The sequence below is a fragment of the Camelus ferus genome, chromosome 4 (assembly GCF_009834535.1).
Source record: "Camelus ferus isolate YT-003-E chromosome 4, BCGSAC_Cfer_1.0, whole genome shotgun sequence".
Taxonomy (NCBI): Eukaryota; Metazoa; Chordata; class Mammalia; order Artiodactyla; family Camelidae; genus Camelus; species Camelus ferus.
The window spans coordinates 20,975,750-20,998,575 of NC_045699.1; the positions used below are offsets into that span (position 1 = coordinate 20,975,750).

General features: G+C 37.1%; 1 protein-coding gene across 23 annotated transcripts in view; it reads left to right on the forward strand.

Moving 5' to 3' along the window:
• The window catches only part of BNC2 (basonuclin 2), a 410,528-nt gene that overhangs the window by 232,142 nt on the left and 155,560 nt on the right, over positions 1 to 22,826 (forward strand). For 22 of the 23 annotated variants that reach the window (XM_032477642.1, XM_032477637.1, XM_032477641.1 and 19 more), the window contains one exon: positions 22,629 to 22,731. In XM_032477642.1, coding sequence (XP_032333533.1) covers positions 22,629 to 22,731 — 103 coding nt within the window. Of the gene's footprint in view, positions 1 to 19,282; positions 19,501 to 22,628; positions 22,732 to 22,826 lie in introns of those variants that run through there. The other variant, XM_032477647.1, reaches the window with a different exon arrangement.

Here is a 22,826-nt window from a genome sequence, read left to right on the forward strand (position 1 = left end):
GCCATGTATTATTTTTTTAATTGAAGTATAGTCAGTTTACAATGTTATGTCAATTTCTGATGTACAGCATAATGCTTCAGTCATATATATACATACATATATATATTCATTTTCATATTCTTGTTCATTATAGGTTACTACAAGATATTGAATATAGTTCCCTGTACTATACAGAAGAAACTAGTTTTTTTATCTGTTTTACATATAGTAGTTAGTATCTGCAAATCTTGAATTCCCAATTTATCCATCCTCCACCCCTTTTCCCCCCTGTTAACCGTAAGTTTGTTTACTATGTGAGTCTGTTTCTGTTTTGTAGAAAAGTTTCTTAGTGTCTTCCTTTTTCTTTTTTTAGATTCCACATATGAGTGATATCATATGGTATTTTTCTTTCTCTTTCTGGCTTACTTCACTTAGAATGACTGATCTCCAGATCATCTATATTGCTGCAAATGGCATTATTTTATTTTTTATGGCTGAGTAGTATTCCATTGTATAAATATACCACGTTAGAAGACCTATATTATTTACATCAGAAATATATTTTCTTTCTATGCTTATTTTGTGTAAGTTAAGGATTACTACTAAGAATAATTGTTTTTATTAACCACTTGCTATGTGCTTTGCACTGTGTGAGGCTCTTTAAACAAATGATCACTGATGTATATAAAAATCCTCTGTAAGTAATAGTGTCATTCTGTTGTTACAAATGAAGAATTGGGGACTCAGAGAAGATCAGTAACTTGTACAAGGCCACATGTGGGGAGTACCCATAGGGAGTCATCCTCTATTCATGGAGAATAAGGGTAGATTTAGTTAATCACAGGATTCCCACTCTTCTCACCTGCCTGCCCCTTTGTGAATGAGTTCCTCAAGTTTCTTGAACTTTTGGGCACTCTGAATGGTGCTTTTTGGTCACAGCTGGCAATGTGGCTGCAATCCCACCATGGGGCTTTAAGGAACCAGGGAGTAGGTAATAGTAATAAGAGTAAGTTGGGGGTCCCAGCAACCCTGTCTGAGTGATTACACTGTGCTTACACATTACGCTTTCATGGGAGCCAAATTTCTTTTCCATGTTTTGTGTTGTTTTAAAAAGGTGTCGATTTTTAGTCATTTATTAATTAGATCACTAGAGCTTGTGACTAGAAAATTAAAGGGCTTTCCACCTGAAAGTTTCAACTATGCTTGAAGGGTGGGAAAACATTGCCTCTGATTTCCAGTTGCCTTAAACAGAACCTAATCTGATTATGAAAGCATCTGCATCACATACACAGCACATCCGTACACTGTACTGTGTTCAAGTAGAGTTTGTGGTTTCTCTGTTGTTCGTAACAAGATTGGTAAGGTAGGATAACCAAAAGCAGTATTGTATTGTATTTTTTGCTTGGAAAATGTATTCCATAAGAATATAATAAAGTTGTGTACTCCTCTCTTGGTAACCCTTATCACTGCTCCCTTTGTTAGACCTGAATCACCTACCAAAGTTGAAATGGTTATGGTCAAGTTAACAAGTGTGGACTGAGTCCTTTCTTTCTTTTAAATGGCACCTCTTGGGAATCCCACCCCTTTCCTCTACGTTCCTTTAACACTGTCTCCATCTTCCATCTCTCTGTGTTTTCTCCGCTTTTCTTTCTCTGAGGTTTCATGTTACTTTTATCCAAGCAAATCCTCTTTTCTAAATTGAATACCTATTTCATTCACCCCTCTAATTTCACCTTCACAGCCTCTGCTATGTGACTTTTACCCTTTTTATTTAAAAGTAAATCTCTTTAAAAAATACTTTTTTCAGTTCTCTCAAACGTTTGTCCTTTGCACATTTGTTTATTCACTGTTCTAAATGCATATGTAAACTAGTTTATAAATAATTCTTACTTAGGACCCAAAACTTGTTCATCATTGAAGCTGTAAGCCCTTTCTGCCATTCAATGAGTGGGTCTTCTAAATGGCTGATTTTAAAGAAGATGGCTCTTGAAAGGTTGGAATAACTCCTTATTAAATTTCTCTTAAGTATATCAGTGTGTGCTCTGAATTCTAAGAGTTCTAGTTTTCATGGCCGCTGTCTACGCTGGCACTGTAATATTCTCCCATTCATATTTTTGGAAATTCCCACTGTGGATTCTTCCTCTGGCAATAAGAAAAACTTTAATTCAGCCCATCTTAAATGTTATATACAAGGGGAAAAAATAATGTAGCACTTGTTACATCCCAGTAGTCATGGGACCTAAATAAAAGTTTCAGAACTTTGAAGCAGTAAAGCCTAGTGAGTTAGAGCCGGGATAGTGAACTAGACTTGTGGGCGTTAGAAGTCTGGCTCGGTCTGAGAAAGGCAGGGTATGTCTCTGTGCTTTGTTTTCTTTTTTACCTGTAAAATAGAGGGAATGCTAGCGTGATACCCTCCTAATACGGTACCTGTTAGGGTTAAATGAATTTCTCTGTGTAGAGCGTTTGAAACAGTGTTTGGAATATAGTAAGTGCGTAAGAAGTGTTGGCCAGTGTAAGTATTTAACTCTCCAGACAGGATATGAAATATGCAAAGAGAATAAGAAAATGTTCTATAAAAGACTGTATCTTTTTAAAGTAGGGTATTTTCTCTCTCATTCTCCTTACTAATTTGTTTCTAGTGAATTAGGTGCTCCTTGTGTTGACACAGCCTATTCAGTGTGTTTTAAAGAACAAAATCACAGTATTAAGTGTGCTTAAAAAAAAAAACAACACTTGTTCTTTCACATGTATAAAAGAGCATTCCATGAGGTGTATGTTGAAGAAGGTATGTCCATTAAGAAAATTCCTACTCTATTTTTCATAATTCCCAAGAATGGGAGGAGGGGGATTTGTTTGGTTCAGTAACCTTATTAGTTTAACTAAAACAAACACATAAAAACAGACTGGCACATTTTCTTTTGTGTTACACAGTCTATTTTTTATTGAGCTAAAATCCACATAACATAAAATTCAGCACTTAAAGTGTGTAATTCAGTGGCATTCAGTACAGTCACCACGCTGCACCACCATCACCACTATCTTACAGGATCCTTTTAATTGAAAAGGATTTTTATTTAAAGAAAGTTTTATGGATGTTGATTTGAATTCAAATCATGTCATGAAGCTATTAAAAATATAGTAGTTCAGTGTTTCTTTCATAAAATTAAAAATTGTTGGAATGTAATGAATATTAACAGAGCATTGCTTCTCTTTTACAAAATATTTTTTAAAAGTCTCTACGTGCGTACAACATTCAGAGAGCCTGAGAGACAGAGAAGTGTTCTAATTAAGATAGTTCCTGGATATCTGCTTTGTAATATGTTGTATTTCTGTTGATTAAGCAGGAAAACTGCTCATGTTTTAAAATTTGTGAACTAGCTTGAACAAGATAAAAAGAATTGACTGTCTTGTCAACATCCAAGTCCAGTAAAACTCAAGACTTTTAATATTTTATTTATATAAGATTTTATTTGGTATATAACTCATAGAAACATTTATCTACTAGAGTTTAATATACATTTGTAGCTTTTTATGTTCGATTTGAGCAAGGAAGAAAATTGATCATTTATATGAAATTTCTAAATATGTTATAATCAGGACTATGACAGAACATTCCATTCTAGACGTTTTAAAAGACATCTATTCCGTAACAGATGTTTTAAAAGACATCTCATTTGAGAGAAAATTTCTTAAGAAAATAAAACAAAAATTTTAAAGAAAAATTTCCATTTCAATGCATTAACATAAAATCAGCTAAGATTATAAGCAGGAACACTGACAGGAGACTTGAGGTGTTGGCAGTGAAGCCCACCAAAAATTAAAATACTGCTGAAAACCTTCCTGTTACTGCCAGATTTCATAGCACTTCCGTCCTCCGATATCCTTAGTTTTGTCTACACCAAGGCATCTTGGACCGAAAAGGACATTTGGATTGTTGGATATCTTTATTATGAAGACATTTGAGATCTGATAAATTTGAGAGATGATAAATAATATTATTTATATAGATGTTTAATGTTTAAAAATGATATTCTTCAGAAGCTGAGCAATTTTTACACACAAAGAAGTGACTTTTTTTGAATGAATTAAACATTTAACAAGTATTTACATAGGTAGTATTTAATAAACCCGTGTTTGTTTTTGAATTCATATTTTAAAGAACATGAAAATTTAAATTTTAACTGATTGTAAGTTATCTCGTATGAAATTAGTATCCTATCTGATGCTGTGAGTAGAAGTAAATTTTGTTTTTAGCACTGCAACAACACAGGCATGTGGATTTAGTGCTGGCTGGATTGCAGCCCTAGCCTTTCCTTTGCAACAAAAGTGTGAACATCCCTGTTGGCAGTGCTAACTCCATCCTTTCCTGGACTGTGGAATAGTGCTTTTGCTTCTTGATATATTTAACCAAATCTAATACCGGTTTAACAATTAGAGGCATAAATGTAACTGTCAACATCCTTTTCCGACACAGAATGCTACCCCAGAACAGTATTCCAGTAATGAAATTTTTTGTTTTCAGTAATTCCCAAAAGTTTAAGTGAATGACCCAAAGAATACTCTTAACTACACACAGTGAGAGGGCTCCCTCTGTTTCTGAAGAATTTAGTCCATCATTTTATTAGGTCATGCTGTATGTCATTATGTTATAGGGGGTGAAGGAATAACGTTGTGAAGACTAGAAGAAATGAGGACTGGGCAGCATTAAATAATAGAAATCCACCTTCCTGGATGCAGTTAATACAGAAATGTAAAAATGTTCCCATCTGTCTAAGCCATCAGTTTCTGATGTAGTCCCTGGAGGAAGTGGCTGAAAAGTCATTTCCACCTAATGGGTTGTTAGGTTGCCTCTGTACAGTAAGTTGGTGGTTGCAGCCCACTTCCTGTAAGACAAAGGCCCGTGTCTCTAAAACCCCATCACAACTGACACTAATTGGCCTTGCTGTCGGCCCGGAGCTGTGAGAGCAGGCCTACGTGGGTTTACAGTGGGGCGCACCGATGGGGCATGTGGCACCAAGGGGAGGACTTTTTCTTAGGTTTTGCTAACAGGTACACATACTTTGATTTTCCTTTTCTGACCCCTGTTCATGCAGTGTATATCACCTTCTGCATTGCTAACTGATTCAGGGAAACATTCCTTGAGAGCCGCTTCGCTGAGCACCGTGTCATAAGAAGGTATCCTTCCCTTTGGTAACACTGGGACCACCAGGTGTTATCACTTGCCTGAGAAAATCTCTATTAAGTAATTAAAATTACTAGTAGTAAATATAATAAATAAACAGACCACTCTTTACCATTCTTTTATGCATCTAATAAACTATCTTTTTTGTTTTCTTTTTTTCTTAAATAAGAAGCCAGAAGAGGGCATATCAGTCTTTGAAAAATCAATTTGGGAGCCATTTGGCCTAATTCACTTACAATTATCATAAATTAGGAGGAGAACTTGCTTTGTATTCATAAAGGCCTGAAGGGAAAGATTGAGTTGCTGCAAGGGGGTTGGAAAGAAAAAAGAAAAAGAAAAAAGCAGATGAGGACCCTGTCCTTAGAAATGTTTATGTCAAAACCCTATTGCTAAATATATGGCTTCCATACTTTGATGATTATGTATGAGCAGTTACATTGGAAGGACTGTGCTGGGCGTTTTCCTGTGCTTTACCTTTTGAAAGGTACGGATACGACCTGACTTCCATTGATGGAAAAGTGTGACAGCAGTCACTGCAGTTGTAGGCTGACTGTCTACTTTCTTAAATGCATACTGAAAAGTTGATGAGTGATGGCAGTAGGGACGAAGGGGATTACTCACGGAATTGATTAGTCATATTAATCATTTATGTCTCTTCCCTGCATCCATTTAAAATAAGAGTGGATGCCACTGAGGTACCGAGTCCCCGGCCCTCCCAACTTCCTCTCCCCCTCTCCATAAGCTCCAGGCCCGGAAGGATGTCCTAGGATCTTGCTTCAACAGTTGGGTTGGCCCACAGCTCCCTGGGAGAGGCTGTGCTTTCTAACCTTGGAAAAGCCCCTGAGGCCTTCCTCAGGAGACTGCTTAACTGCCCTCACCCCGTCCAAGGGGATGTGAAACAAATTTGGGATTTCCCTTCACCCCTGAAGTCCTGGGAACAGAGCATCTCCTTGCATTCATGTCCAGTTGTTTCGATCTCATCGTAGTTCCGTACCTCTTAGAGGCACCATGATAAAATGAACAATTCCAGGCCAAGACTCTGGTGAGGCCATTGAGGCACCTGGGAACAGAATGTGGGGAGTGTCCCGCCCTCGGGGCTGTGCCGTACACTTGAGATTCTAATGAATGCATTCTGGACTGTGGTCCTGAGCAGAGGTGCTTTTGTAAAATGCCCCAGATGATTCTGACGTAAACCGGTTCTCTTTTGGGTTTAGTAGATGAAGGTTGTGGTTTGCTTTGTTTTTTAAAAAAGTGGAAATGTTTGGCCCATAGCAAAAGAAGATGAGATGGTGCTAAGAAACTTTGTTTTCTCAGCACATTGATCAATCTCACTTTTAGTGTGCAGACTTGCCTTGGCTCCAGCTAAGATGTCTAAACAATAAAAGAAAAAAATGCAACAGCACTGCTTTCTGCAGTTTCAAAATAAGCAAGCAGCAGTGTCATATTAGAGGCATTCTTAGCACGTGTTTTATATTTCACACCCCTGTTCTTCATATGTTTTGTTTTCTCGAACAAAAAGGCAACATACCTGACACCTGTGTGCAGAGAGCCTCCAGTTATTAATATACACAGACTAGCTTTAGGAGCTGATACGACACTTCCACTTTATACTAGTGTAGGCACCTGAGGATTCCCCCTCCCCACTCCCATCATGGACTTTTTAAAATTAAGTAAGTATTAGATTAACTTGGGGAAGAAATCTCTATTTTGTTAAATGGCCACACAGAAACTAAAATATTTTTCATGGAGATAAATTTTGATAATGATGTTTTGGCAACTAGAGCATGGCCAGATAAGCACTATGTAATGTACACTGACTCGAAAATTTGTTAGTATCTGATTAAGAGGTAAAAAGCTGAATCTGTCTATAGACCAGTAGTCTAAAAGAAAACAATACTGTGCAAATACACACCCACTTAAAATTCTCTCACTTCTGCCTTTTCTTATATCAGAGGCATACCGTCTGACAGCTATGCCTCAGTGTCAGTTTGAACACGGGTAATATATTTTACAATTAAAATAATAGCCTCACATTTACTGGATATGAACAAACATAAAATTTTTAAACATGTTCACTGCCAGCTCTGTAGATATTCAGGTAATGTTTCAGTAAAATCACATTGAATTGTGCCTTCCTGATCTGTTTATGATTCACCCAAGTGGCACATACTAATTGTCCAGTAGTCTAGGAAACAGTCATCTTACAAAATTATGAAATACTTTGCATAAATCTAACTTGTGCTCTGGGTTTTTGTTTTTGGCACTGATGTCCAGTTTCATCAATCTGTGGTCTGTGGCCATGTATTTAGGGTCCCTCTTGGATTATATAAAATATATAATATAGGCCAGGTAGAGAGTTCTTTTATATCAGGGTTCTGAATGTGGGTGAGTGATAAATGCAGAGAAACTCATTGCTGCTGTCTTCCTGTATCATCTTTGTAGACTGCCAAAGCTAGTTTGTGTGTATTTAATCAGCCCGTCATCCAATTATGCATTGACTTGTCTGATGATACTTGTGTGAAAGAAGTGGAAACACCACAATATCTAGAAATGACCCTCTAAGTCATTGAAAGGAAATGCAAATGTATGTAAGTGTTACACTTAACCCTAATATAGTACCCGTTTTCCATGTGTTATTTACCTATTAACCACGATTCTGTAATGGTCCATCTATTTCATTGCTTTCCAGAGCAGGAAAGCAGATTGGGAGAATTTCATCAGCCTGTGCAGGGAATTCAAAATGACCCCCTCAACCTGCTTTTTACCTTTCCTGAAAGACAAACTGAGAGACGCATTCATTTGGAGGAGTTAGAAGGGTGTGTGTGTTTTGTCCTGAAGGGCTGCTTCATTCAGAGCCTTTGCTGTGCTTTGCAAAAGAATCAGAATATTGAATTGCTCCTTCTTTCCTTTTGACTCTAAGAAAGCTGTAGCTCACGATAGCACGTGAGTTATGACTTAACCCTTCAAATTACTTAATATGGCTGACGGTAAACCTATGTTCCCGATCACTTTGCCTTCAAAATTCAGTTAGGAGGTAGCAAATGGTATATTGTTTATAGTTCACAACTTCTAGTACTGTCTTTGGAGTAACAGACTTAGCAAATGAAAACACAAATGCTTTGTCTGTGATGGATCACATACCTTTGAAGGGTGGTGTTCTTTCATGTTCAATTGTGTTTTTATAGTAGGAATGAATTTTGCAGAGGCTCAGGTTTTACATGTAGCTGTCCTTGAGGTGTACTTCTGTTAATTTGTTCATATTGAAGCCACAATGTATTTCATATTTTAGTGACACGTGGATCAGGGATGAAAAAGGGGCAGTGGCAAAAACTGACTTTAAGGGAAGAACATCAAAAAATAGATATTTCGGTGTTTGGCTGTTTAAAAAAAATAGGAAATGTATTATTTAATTGCCAGTTGGGGCAGTAGATGTTGCCCAAGGAAGTATACATTGCCTGTGACAGAGCCAATGCTTGGCTCTTGAGCTATGATGAGTCTGATTTTCTTTTATTTGGTTTCAGGCACACTTGTTAGATAAGTAGCCTATGGGAGCAGAGAGATGGTGATGGTATAGAAGCAGGCATTCTTTTCTGTAATGACAGGGAGACCTAAGGTTAGAATGTTACCAGCATTGCCTAGAAGAGCCAGGTGTGTCCTTAGCATAAGGTACTTTCTTCTAGTATGTTTATCTAAAATGTATCTTCCCTTAATGGTGGGTGGATTTTGCCACAGGCTCAGGCTGCCGAGAGTGTATATACCTCTCAGCACTCTCGTATTTGAAGTTAGGTGACCAAGAAATGATTTCTCTATGGCAACCTGCCTGTTTTGGTAGCACATGCTGTGTGTTTTATGTTTTAAGTGAATTTGATAATGTACATTTTCAGATAGATACCTCTGGAGTTTGCAGATGCTCCTCAGTCACAGATAGACATTTTAGCACCTTCGTTTAATTTTTTTTTTAAATTCACAAAGTATTACAAAGATGATGTCCACTTAAAAGCTTTTTCTGCTTTCATTTCCCCTGCCAGTATGCCAATACTTAGAAAAATGACTTTAGTATAAATTATGTATTGATAGTCTGTTAACGTTCTATCAGATTTCAATTTCTTAGAAAGTTTTTATGGAACAAAAAAATTTGACATATAAATGTAAAATGTCTAGCAAGTGATGTGAATAGTAACAGGTTTTACTTCACTTCTGTCAACTGTGCTACTGTTACTAATATTACAGTGTATAGTTCTTATTTTCTGCAGGTATATACATATAGGGTCCCTTTGGTCAAGGGGCACATCTGCTTATACTGAGAGACATTATTGGTTTGGAATCCTTAATTATTTAATGAAGAGATTCCATGAAATCTTAAAATGCAGATTTAAGTTCCCAAAACTAGAGGAGACAGAATAGGAAAACTAGGCACAGAATGAAAGAATACCACCTTTGTGTAAGAGGATAAATTATGATATTCAAAGTCACATCTAGCTTTGTACAAAAAGGAGTGGGTTTATTCTGTACAAGATTATGGAGAAAATGACATAAAGGTACATGCTGATAAAACCTGTGCCTTCTGGTGTGTAAAGCAAATATCTAAGTATATGTCTATTTGTGTCTGTGTACAGAGTTAAAGGACAGTTTTCCATGAAATAATGCATTCCTTTAGAATCGCTGTAGATTTTCATAATTTTTAAAACATTCCTATTGTAACCTACATCAAAAGGGCAGCCAGGGTTTTTTGTGTCTGACTATACATATGCATTATAAAAAAGTGAGTCTACTGTAATTACCAGTTTGCAGAGCGAATTCCTGCAGGGTTTGTACTCTCCCCATTAGTAAAAGAGATAAGTTGAAATGTATTAAAATTTCACTGTACAACTGGGAGTTTTTGTTCACAGTAAATGTGTTAATGTTTCTTCATTGCTTGACTGTTTGTGTTTAAATTTAGGCAGCGTGCCCAACAGGGACAAAATTATAGGATAAAGCTATGTATAAAAGAAAATCCTTCGGAGAGCGCCAATAAGGCTCTTTTTAAAAATAAGCAGTTACGTATAATAGTGCATGGCTGTAGCCACAGAGAAAAGTTTTATCTGTCTGTTTCAGAATTATTGGAATTTTTCTTTCCCTTGTGTGAAAGTTAAGAGGACCGAGCTTATTTCAATAGTTAATATACTTTGATATAAAAACATTTATTATTTTATTCAGTGTTACCTCTGAAAAAAGCAAAAGAAAAGATGCCTTCCTGTTGTCCTTATGAAGAAGAGAGGCTAATAGCATTTTGAGAGAGAGGAGATAGATCACATTTTCTTCCCTGTAAAGGAATTCTTTCTTGTTAGGAATTCAAATCACAGCCTGTTAAATTTTTGGGGCATTTTTTCTCTGCTTTTCTTCTTTGCCATGAACTTAGTAAATACAGTTATTCACACAGATAGGCTTACGCTTAAAAAAATTAATCTGCAACCACTATCACCTCATGTGAATATGTAATGAAATTCCCAAACACAGGATAAAGGCTAGTATTTCTCTGCAGTCTAGAGTGGGCAGAAGTTGCAATTATCTGTCATCACTGGCTATATAAGCTTCAGGCAGCCAGGGAGCGAACCTTCTCCTCACTCTCCTAAATGTTGAAAATGTATTGTAGTTCTTACTGTTTTACCTTCTGTAGGTTTTTTTGCCTTCTTTTCTATACCTGAAGATGAAAGAGTTTGCCAATATGCATATGCTGTCTCAAATGTCTCTGTTGGCCTCATGCAGCAGACCCACGATACAAACTATAAAGAAAGAAAAATAAAATATAAATCTTTATTTTTAAATGTTGCTCTCCTAGAAATAGTGTTTGTAGTTTACTTAGTGGTAGTGTATATAGGTATGTGGCGACATCTCAGAGAAACAGAGAGGAAATGAGTATGTTTGTATATGCATGTCATTAGTGTGGATCCGTACATTCAGTAGGAAACCCATAGGAAAATGCGAAAAGCCCCTGGAATATATCCTATTGTATATTAGCTTTCCATCATAAAATGAATTTTTCCCCTTAAAATAGGTTGGTTCACCAAAAAAGAGAGAGAAGGGGGCGTTTAATATTTCCTCCTCTACACTGTTCTTTACAAAGTAAATTTTTAACTGATAGACCTTGAAGTCCTTTAGAGCTATTACTTTCCTTTGGCTAATTCGTAGAAAGAAAGGCACCATATGAAAATTGGATTTTTGATCTGATGGAGTGATTCTTGAGTTCTTATGAACCATTTATAGTCTATCAAGTAAATCCTTCTTAGTTCACGGATTATTGACCCAATGGACCATATTAGCTGCTTCGAAGCTGTTATAGACCATTATGTTGATTCAGCTGACACACATGGGAACCCAGTCCACATGCCCAAGATGACATTAACATTGTTCTGAAGACTCCGTTTCTTTTTCCACAAGGCTTTCTATTTATTTCTTAATTTTTGAGAGTTAGCTTAGAGTTCCTGACGACTATTGCAAAAGTCTCCCCATTTGTTCAGTGATGTCGAAGCATTTGTTAGCAGCTGGATGGGCTGTTTCTTGCTCTCCTTCTCTCTAAGTATATGTCTCTCTTTGTCCTTTAAACTAACTAATTCTTAACAGTAAAAAGAGAATAATGTTTTTTCAACACTCTAGGGCACCCCTTACCCTCAGATGCTTATGGAGTCTGTAAAATTTGTGGGATTTCTATGAGCATCTACATGTAGCCCATTCAAATTGCGAAACCCACCTTTTAGAAGAAATGATAACGTTGTGTTTGTGTTTTTAAAAAATGTTTTCACCTGAGAGGTTCCACTTTAAAAATTCCTGCGACTCTAGCCAGTGGTAAAATCAAGATGTGCCTTTAGTGATTTATATGATGCTCTAATGAAGCCAGTCCAGGTCTCAGCACAGGCCCCTGGGGAGTCTGTGACCTAACATAAATAACGTATAAGAGGGCATTGTAGACTGTTCATCATATCATTATTATTATTTGTAATAGGTGTGATTCCTGAGGTGATGTCTGCTCTTGGGCACAGACACATAGTCTTTCATAATCAGGCATAGTTACAAGGCCCAGATTCATGCACCGTGGATGGCATTAAAATGTTTGTTGAGATAAGCTACTAATGAACAATCCCAAGACAGGGAGAAGCAAGATGGGGTAAAATAAACCAGAGTTCTTGGGAAGTCCTTATCTCACTGTGCTCAGATTTTGGCCTTTTTAAAAAATACATATATACCCATTGATAGACTTCACAGACAACTGTTGAGAGTCGCTTTCTCTGTCCAAAAATGAGCCACTTTGTAGAAAATCCTTGTGAAAATTGTTAACTGCCTACTTAGCAGTTTCTCTCTTCTTTTCAAGTTGCTTAAACCCTTCACCCACTCCTCTCCCGTGGTGTGTAGTTTCGTCCACATCTCCTGTTCAGTCTTAGACTCCTGTTGGAACTGGAAAAATATGTGAGGAAATCTCACAGTGGAGGAGGGTCGCAAAGGGGATTAGTCAGCTCCTCGCCTCTCATGCACAGGCAGAGTGGAAAGAGCCCTGGATTACTAGCTGTGGCCATTTAAGGACATCTCACAGCCTCACTTTTCAGCTGTTTGAAAAATCTCTAATTTGGGGGATTTTGATGATTAAATACAAGAATGTATTTGAAGTGTTCTGCAAGCTTCGCAGCTCTGTCCAACATGGGACGTTATTAAGTCTCGCAAAGGCTACCTCAACTGGCCTGGGTAATCAGAGCTGACATTTGAAATGATGCATTTTAAAATGCAACAACCTGCCTCCCTTGTTGCTTCACTGGGACAAATTATTTTCTCAAACCAAGAAGAGTAAATGTAGTGAAAAGATCACCCACCTTATGCTCTTGCTCGGTAAATGGATTGATTACTGTGCTCTGGCATTTGAGGTAATGGGGCTAGCTCCGTTCTTAAAGAGGAGGGAGATTTAGAGGGACTCCTTCCTTAAAGTAGTCCTTCCCAGGCGATCTAGGAAGGGGAAATGTCCTCAACTTAGGATGGTATCTTCCATTGGTACAACTTGGGACAAGTCTTGGTCACAGAGTTTGGGATCATCATGCAAATCATTCTTCCAAGGATGGAAGCTGCGTCTGAAATAGTAGAACTTTGGCTTTATCTTGGCTTGCTTCTTGCCTAATGAGGAGTATGTCTTTGTAAAGTGCTTATACGTTTATAAGTCTTCTTGCATCTCATTATAAATCCCTTCCTTATTAACGTCCTCCCTATCATATTATATTAGTAATTGTTTTCATGAATGCCACAGAGAAATGTAGTCACATTACCACCTTTCAAATTGCATTAGTGAAGATGAATAAAATGTAAATCAATGGAATACCAAATTGCTGATTCAACATTCAGGTGAAATGAGATGAGTATTACTTGTCATTCATGTGGTACCAGAGGTGCTTTGGCTTCTTATATAAAGTTATGTATTCTGGTAAATGTAGACAGAGCTTAGTTAAAATATGGTCATTTTTTGCGATGGGCTAACCCCTGATTTTCAATTGGATGATAGGTGGATGGTCATGGAAAGGGTATTTCTTCTTGTTATGTTATCACAGCTGTGTAGTTATCACAGCTGTGTAGTTATCACAGCCAGAATAGTCTGTAAAATCTGTAAGCATACAGGCAATAAATGAAATATCTTAATTGTTAACTATTAGGTAAGAAAATAAAATGTTTCTGCCCAAGTGGAAATGCCTTTTCATTTCCTGTTTCTCTAATACTACTAATTGCCTAACAAAATAGCTTGTATTACCATAGGCCTAATTTAATTGGGGGGAATAAACATAACACACGCACTCCGAAGCCGGCATAGGCTTTGATGCCATAGAAGCACGGGTATTTTCCTTGTATAATTGGCTACATCCCGCTGTTGATTTTTACTCTGAACTCCTAAATTATTTAAATGGGGTCTTCCTCATGTCGACTGATGGTAGGTTGTGGTCCTAAGGTAATGACTACAGATGCTCATTGGATCCGTGTCTGTGAAAATTTATGTGCCTGTGTGTATGTCCCTTTTTCCCTGTTTGTGTTTATATATTCACACATAGTCATAGAAACGTTCACACTCATATATGAACTTCTCATAAGTGTGTGTTTTCTCCCTGCACTCCTCCCCCAACCCATATTTTTTCCTTGACATTTGCAGAAGTAATTTTTTCATCACAGTAAATTGAGGAATGGGTTTGTTGAGTTATACGTGTCAGAATTCACCATGGTCAATTTTTAACAATTCTCTTTGAGTTTTTTTAGTATCTTGATATTAGTGTGCTGAACATTATAAAATGTTTGTTGAAGGATGGAAGGTTGTCCTGGATTTTCCTGATGGCAGTGGATTTAAAAGTAATTGTCATTTTAAAATGGACATACTAGGTTTTAATATTTTGAAAGTAGAAGGAGTTTTCTAATTTAAGCAACAATGAAATTCTTTAGTTCATTTGCCTTCTGTTTATTTACTCACTCAGCATTTGTATATTGAAGACCTACTAGGTTAAAAAAGGATAATCTGCTTCATCATGTCCCCTGGGAATAATATCTTATGAATTAAATGGTTTAACACCACTAAAAGAAATGAGGTGACGTAGTGGCTTTTGCTCTTCCCCACTTTTAAGCAGCTTTATTGAGTTTAGCGTTCACATGTCATAATTTCTGTTTACAAACGTACAGTTCAACAGGTTTTAGTACATTCACAGTTACGTGCAGCCATCATCGCAGTCATTTCTGGCACATTCTCATCACCTCAAAAAGAAACTGCTAACTACTTTCTATCTTTACAGATTCTATATTCTGAATATTTCATATAAATGGAGTTATAATGTATGATCTTTTGTAACTGGCTTCTTTTACTTATATCATGTTTTCAAGATTCATCCATATTGTAGTGTGTATCAAGTATTCATTCCTTTCTGTTGGCCAAATAATATTCTCCTATATAAATACACTGTATTTTGTTTATCCATTTGACAGTTGATGGGGGCGGGGATCATACTTTAACAGAAATTGAAGATGAAATTTTAAATCTCCTAATTTTTAACAGTAAGTGGTGTTCAAAGGCCACCTTTCCCCCATGATTCTCTTTCTGTTATTTTGCAAGTGTTTATTGTGAAGATAATGTTTCATGTTTCCTGGGTCAATAATCTTACTCTCATGGTGTTTTGTGAAGTCTGACCATTTCTGAATTGCCTGGCCTTTTGTCTTGACCTTGTACACTCTTTCCATCAGTGGCATCTGGACCTCGTAGTCAGTCTGGACTGACCATGTCTTTTCAGATCTTCTCACTCAACCAGAAGATCTAACTGGTGGAAAGACATGAAGAAATTTCAGAGCACTGTAGGTACAACAAAATGATCACTTTGATCACGTTGGTGTTTCTTCCTATGACGTTAAAAAAACAATCAGACAGATTTTAAGGAACCTTTTATTGAAAGGTTAATAAATTTTTTGATTTCTCATTTATCATACCACCAACTAAGATATATACTTGTGCTGTCCTGCTGTGTGAATTTTTAAATGGGTTTGACTAAGCAGAGTAACTTCGTTGCTTCTCATTTGCTGTTACTATTATATCATGAGTAGTGGCATTTACATTGCAGTTGAACACTCTGAGCCCTTTAACTTTTACCATACACTTTATCACTGATAATCAGTTTTTGCAAGCTCTGTAAACATTGCCTATTCAAACTCAGACTTATATGATTCCTTGTATAAATACAGAAAACATACTCACCTTACAGTAACTATAAATTTATATTAATAATCTCATAATCAGAGTTAGATAAGATTTTTTAGGTTGTTATAAAACTTCTTTGTAGGCTATTTAAAACCATGGTCTTTTGGTCAGTGTGCTCTATTTATGTAATTCGTATCTTGTTTTGGTTCCTGATCGTAAAACCCTGCAGCATAGCAGGTGGATATACCCTTTCTTTCACCAGGTATGTGTTTTGTAGTCAACTAAAAGTAAATTTCTCTTGTAGTTGTCTAGTTCACATTGGTCATAAGTAAGCTCAGAAGTTATCCACCATACCAGGAAAAAAAAAAAAAAGAAGACATTTCTTTGCTCAAGCTGCATTGTGACTTAGGCAAATTTAAGACACTGTGTTCTTCTACAAAGGCAGCAGATTTTCCAAGTCTTAGCTAAAACTCAAAGTATTTCTTTTGGAAGTCGTTTCTTTTCAGTTAGTTTTATGGAACAGCCATGTGAAAATGAAAGAGGAAAAACTGTCTTGAAAACTATACAGGGAGTTATTTCCTGACTGAATCCCCATTACTGTCATGTGAGTTCTTTAGAATCTTTGTGGCAATGCTTGAAGTACTGTCTTAGGTTCCCATACGCAGGTTGCATAAATGTGTGTGGAGGTCCATCTTTTCTTGGCCATGTAGAAGAGTACTCTCTTTATCCACAACGCTTGGTAGCTGTTACTTTGTAATTACTGCAGAATATTCTGAGACAATTCTGGGATAATTAGTTTTTAGATTCATTACAGATAATTTTCTATTCCAGAAATTTTTTTTTAAAGATAGAAGTCTTTGAAGGACAATTTTCTTACCTAATAAAAAGGTTCATTGGCCCTTTGGCACCTAACATACCCATGCCTTTCCTTCTGGGACGTCTGTGTATGTTCAGAGATGGATAATATACATGATGATGAATTCATAAGAGTTAATTATAACATAGACTCCTGGGGGTCCTCATGGGGTGTTGGCCAACTTTACCTATTTGTAGGAAATTTATTTTATAAAGAAATGTGTTCTTGTTAAAAAAAAAAAAAAAAGGTAAACCCTGTCACTGATAACCATTACAGCCAATTTATGGCTTGTACACCTAGATTGTACCACCTAAGTTTATGGAAGAGACTGGTGGGGCAGAATGGATGCTATATTAATGATTGGCTTTTTCAATAATTCAGTTCAAGTGTAGGTTATATACTTAACTATTAAACATTTAGAAATGATTCAAGTAAAATTTCATAATCCAAGTTGTAAATCTTGGTCTCCTCCCCAGAAATGAATAAGGAGAAAGTGGATTTAAGAAGGATTTTTAGTGATGTGTGGGATATTTGGCCAGGGCTAATGAACATTTGAAGGGATCTCCTGGCAAGTATTTGTGTGTGTGTGTGTGTGTGTGTGTGTGTGTGTGTGTGTGTAGACAAAACCCAGAACTGAAGTTAGTTTTATTTTTAATGGGTTTTTTGAAAGGGAGAGAGGGTTCTCTTTCTATGATTATTCCTTCAGAATGTGTTGTGTTTCTGTATGCACCATGGCCTCATTTTGCTATTTTGTATTAGTAGGTAGCTTTTGTAAGTGTTCCCAAACAAGGAACAGCTAATAGGAGGTGTGTTACTTAGCTTGTGTGTAGTTTTGTGAGAGACACTAAACATTACCTGAAGCAACAGTCTTTGCTTTCCTGAGAAATGCTGCTGGTGAGAAGATTGGTGTCCAGTTCACATACACTTGCAGAGTCCAAGGCAAGGTGTGAGTGTAATAGAGCTAGAGATGCTTCAGGTTTAGTGATAACAGAATCTGTTATTTGAATAGGGCTTTGGAACTCATCCAGAATACTTGCAAATGCACTCTTATTTAATATTCAAATATCAAAATGTTACTGACCAAACCTTGATTAAATACTTTTGTACTAAAGCGGCCTACTTTATGTATTTTAGATGTACCTTTGAACATGAATATTCATAATTTACTGGTTTTAACCATGTATCTTCTTTTTCTGTAGGTAATGGAAATAAACTGATTAATAATTGGGAAATCTACCCTATCATTTAAGAGATGTATGACATCTATAATGATACTGCTGAACCCCAGTATTAAAACAAACAATAATCCCTGTTATGTCCAACTTAGAGGATTATAGTATAAATAATATGGCATCATATACGTCAGAGTGTTCATTTATTCATTAAGACAAAATCTGTAGTAAGCATTTTACAAGGTGTTGGAAAATATATTGGGAAGAATCATTAGGGGAAAACAATTCAAATACAGCATGTGTGAAGTTTCTTGAGGTCATGAATGGTTTCATTTTTTGAGTTTTGCTGTCGCTAGACACAGTGCTTTATTTATGTTCATTATTTCTTTTAAATCTTTTGACACTGTTGAGATGTTATTGTGACCATCATTTTACAGATGAGGGAGGAAGGAAGCTCTGAGGTTGAGCACCTATTTGCCAGTATACATTGTAAGCCCAACAGACATGTTGCCCTGCCCTCAAGCTTTAGAAGAAAAGGCAGACCTTAATCAAGTAATCGCACGGGTACGGGTGTGTGTGTGTCTGTGTGTTGTGTGTATGTTATGGCTAAGTAAGTATAGATAAATTATAGATAAATGTACTGTTCACACCTGTGATAAGTGCTGTGATGGAAAGATCCCTTATGAAACAGAAGACTGAGGGGAACCTGCCTTGATCAGGAGATGAGAGCAGCTGCCCTGGGGAATGGAAGTAATACTTGAGTTGAAAGCTCAAAAGGTGACAGGGGTTAACAGTACACCGTGGGCATTGGATGGTGGGCAGGTGGAGGGGCTCTGCTCATGGCTGCCTGGCTGACTGTGAATGGGAGGGAGGGCTCCCACAGGCAGCGATCTGATTCCTGGAACCTCAGGCAAAGTGCTGACTTAACCTCCGCGTTTGTTTACTCCTTTGCGACATGCAGGTAATTTCTGAGGGAGAGCTAATGTTTGTAAAGTGTTTAGCAGAGAAAATGGCAAATATCCAATAAATGAAACTATTGTTAATAGGTAGTATTTACTGTTGCAAATGAATTTCAAAATCCTACCTTTGGTAGAAGAAAAGACAAAGGGATAAAGAAGGAGAGATGGTGCTTCTCAAACCTGGTCAAGGGTTTCCTTCGGTTCTTAGGGTCTCTCCTCTGAACCCACTGCCCACACGTGCCGACAGTTAAATGCTTGAAGAGCACAGGGACTCTGCCATCCATTTCCTGCCACTTAACATAGTACTTGGCTCTGCGGTGATGGTTTTTTGCATGGTGACGATATTTGAAGCTGTAGGAGTGGATGAGACTGCCAAATTAAAGAATGAATAGCCTGGCCGTGGGAAACACCTGTGTTTATTTACAGTGGAAAGAGAGTGAGCAGCTGCTGCCAAAAAACTCGGATAGTTGGTCTCTACAGCCCAGGAGCGAAGGAGAATTAGTGCATCGAGGTCTGGGAGGATAAGGAGACTAGAGAAAGGGCCCAGACGTGATGAGACTGTTCCTCTCCAAGAAGGCAGTTTCAGTGGGGCAGACCTCAAATTGCAAAACTAAAATGTAGAGCTGGAAGCAGTAGGTGCTGGGTGCATGGATTTTTCTTTCAAAAATTCCACAGTGAAGGTAAGCAGAAGGAATGATTACTTTTAATGAGTTGCAGGCTTAAGAACACTGATTATTGTTTTTGTTTCTGGGGAGCTGGGAAAGCCGATCATGTTGACGTTGAGGACAGAGTTTCAGGGCACTCCTAATGAGGCAGGGTCCTGGAGGTGTGGAGGGGTTGCTAGCCTGAGTTGGCCAGACCTGCAAAAAGGTCCTGCATACGTAGGTGGGCACAATCTGGTCAAAGTGTCGGCCCTTTTTCTGGTGTCCCCTCACTGCCACTTTGTTGTCATCTCCGGACTTGCTGTAGTGCCCAGCAGGGAATGGGAGGCACTCAGACATTAGCTAAATGAAGAAATGGATGTGATCCCCAAAATGGAAGCTTCACCGATTCTCCTCTTCTCAGTTCTCTCCTTGAAAAGCAGGGACATTTTTGAGGCTTCACTGGCTTTGATAGTTTTATGATAATTTATTTTTTTTAAGTGTGGATGAGTTGGCAAGTGATCACATTGGTTCTGTTTTGTTGTGAATAAATAGTATGTCAACGTTTTATGCCGTTTCAAAAATGTTATTTAGAGTAAAACTTCCTTTGAAGCCACGACAGTCTCTTACTCAAAATATTTATTTAGGCTGTATTGTTTAAATATATATAATTCCCTTAAGGAGCAATTGTAGTCTATATAAATCTGAATTTAAAACAAATAGACCTCCTGGAATTCAGAGAAATACAAAATGGATATTCCAGTGCTTAAGTGTTTATATACAAAAGGAGTTGAGGTGTTCGAATGTTTGTATGTTTAGGTACAAAACGAGTAGAATTCGTGAAAAAGGATGATGATCTAAAAAGTATAATTCCCAAATGTGCCAGCTGTATAAAGTTACTTAGGAAGAGAAAATATTTGAATCATAAACTGGTTCTGAGTGAATGAATGAATAGTTGAACCAGTGAACAAATAAATATATATGAAAATAAAGCAAATCTATAGTCTCTTAATTTGTTCTGTACTGAATATAGCTATAATTAAAATTGACAAGTGTGTTTTAAACCCAACGTAAAATGAGGTTGTTTTTGTAAAATAATTAAATATTATGAAGTTAATTATTTAAAATATGTGTGTCTTTTGTGCCGACGTTAACATAGAGTCCTTGAGAGATAGTCATTCCTTAATTTTGGTAAAGCAGGAGTGATTTTTAGTGTTTATGAGCTTCTATTACCGCACTTCTGGTATATAAATATCTTAATGTCACCGTGATTGCTACATCTGAATTTATAAAATATGTTGTCAAGTGCCTTGTTTTCAGTAGAAACCTTGCTCTCTAAACTGTTTTATTTTGTTTTACCATAGTGCAATCAAATTGCAAGTTCATTAATGAACATGTTATTTAAAGAAGCTATTTCTAACCTGGAATGTTCTGATATAGTGCTCAGTCAGTAAGCCTTTGAAGTTGAAATAAGAAATTTGGGGAGAAATATTTCTCCTTCTAGCCTCCAAATATATATATTATTCTTGCTTAGTCATCATGTCCTTTGCTTTCCCTGTTTCTTAGGACTACTTCCTTGAATCACTAATTTGTATTGCAGAGTTTTACAACCTAGCGAATATGTCATTCGACTGTTGACATTGGAAGAAAGGCCCCGAAATATCAGGCAGGTTATACAGTTGCATATTTTTCTTGCAGTAATAGAGGCACAAATTAGGGCTGGAGGTGAAGCCCAAAAGAAGTCTACAGCGAGGACTCTGACATTGGACACCAAAGAGGGACCGTGGATTTAATTAGTGTTCAGTAACCAAAGAGAAAGACTTTAAACCTGCCTGATCTAAGGCACAGGGAACAGTAAACGCCTGTTCAGTCTTATTCTCTGTACGTGGAATTTTGCCCAACCATGTTAACAATACCTAAAATACTATCTGTTACAAACTGAGACAGTTTATATAAAAATTCAACTGGTTCCAGGAATATGAGCATCTGGGGCTGTGTAAGTGAGTGTAGGTATCGGGCATAGCACTGCAGTTTCAGGTAGCCCCATGCCTCTCCCCAGTATTCCCCCACCCTATTCCCCCCAGATCAGCAATTATTGATTACATCTAAAGCTGTAGAAAGATCTTTTCCTGGCAGTTCAGGTAGTTACAGTAGATTGTTAATCTGTGAATGATCAGACTGAATCCCTTCTGTCTTCAGAATTTCCATGCAAATTAGAACTAAATGTATGAGATAAATTTATTAACTGTAGTCTGGGAGCATAGGTCAGCTTTAGCACAATTTTTAAGCATAGGTTTTTAATCTATAAAAAGTTACACTTCATTAATGCTAATTTTCTGTGGATTCACTTTATAATATAAACTGGTGAGGTGATTTTTAAAAGTACTTGTAAAGAAATGAAAGATTTTTTTTTGAGTGTTTCTCAGTATTCTAAGATATAGTGAATTGTTCCATATATAAAACATTCACATAAATATCTTTTCCTATTCTAGGGCTGATTTACAGACAAATTTAACCTTATTTTCTAACATCACCAGTAAAATAGAAGGAGGGTTGTTTTGTGTTTTTCAAAATAGGAATGAAATGGAATTAGTATATACGAAGAGGGGGAAAACAAGTAACTGGGAAGTGATAAGTAATACGAGAACTGTGCTAGGTCTTACTGGGCCAACAGGAGTGTCTTTCAAAATGAGTCTGAAAGATCAATAAAGGGTTTGAGTGTAACTCAGCAGAAGAAAAGTAATAACCTAATGATATTATTTGTACACCATGTTCTACTTTCACTTGAACATTATTGTACTGGAATGTGTGTTTTTCACATTATTGCCAAGTGGATAAACTTAAAAGTGAATATTTGGTTGCAGCAATATTTTTTTCTCTCTCTCTGGTCCCTGGCATTTTGTAGAATATGTAATCCTTTATTCTTATTAGGCTTGGTCTTCACCTCCAGTTTAAAGGTTATCTATGAACAGTGTGAAACATCCTATTGGTGAATGAGCTTTGTTTTCTAATTTTGGTAACAGATTTTGATGGTTTCAAAATTTCTTTTTAAAACTCTCCAGGTCCCCGAAGCCGTCAAAAATGGAAGTGTGGGGGCTCTTTGTTAAAATGGTGAAGAAATACAGTCCCTTTGACCAGATGCTGATCTGTCTTCCTCTCCTTTTCAGGCCATCCGCTGCACACTGGTAAACTGCACGTGTGAATGTTTCCAGCCGGGGAAGATTAACCTGAGGACTTGCGATCAGTGTAAACATGGCTGGGTGGCACATGGTGAGCAAAATCTGGGCTTCTCTTCCCGGGCTCATTATGTTCATGTGAGCCTGCGTTATTTTATTTTATTTTATTTTTTTAGAACAGCCACTGGC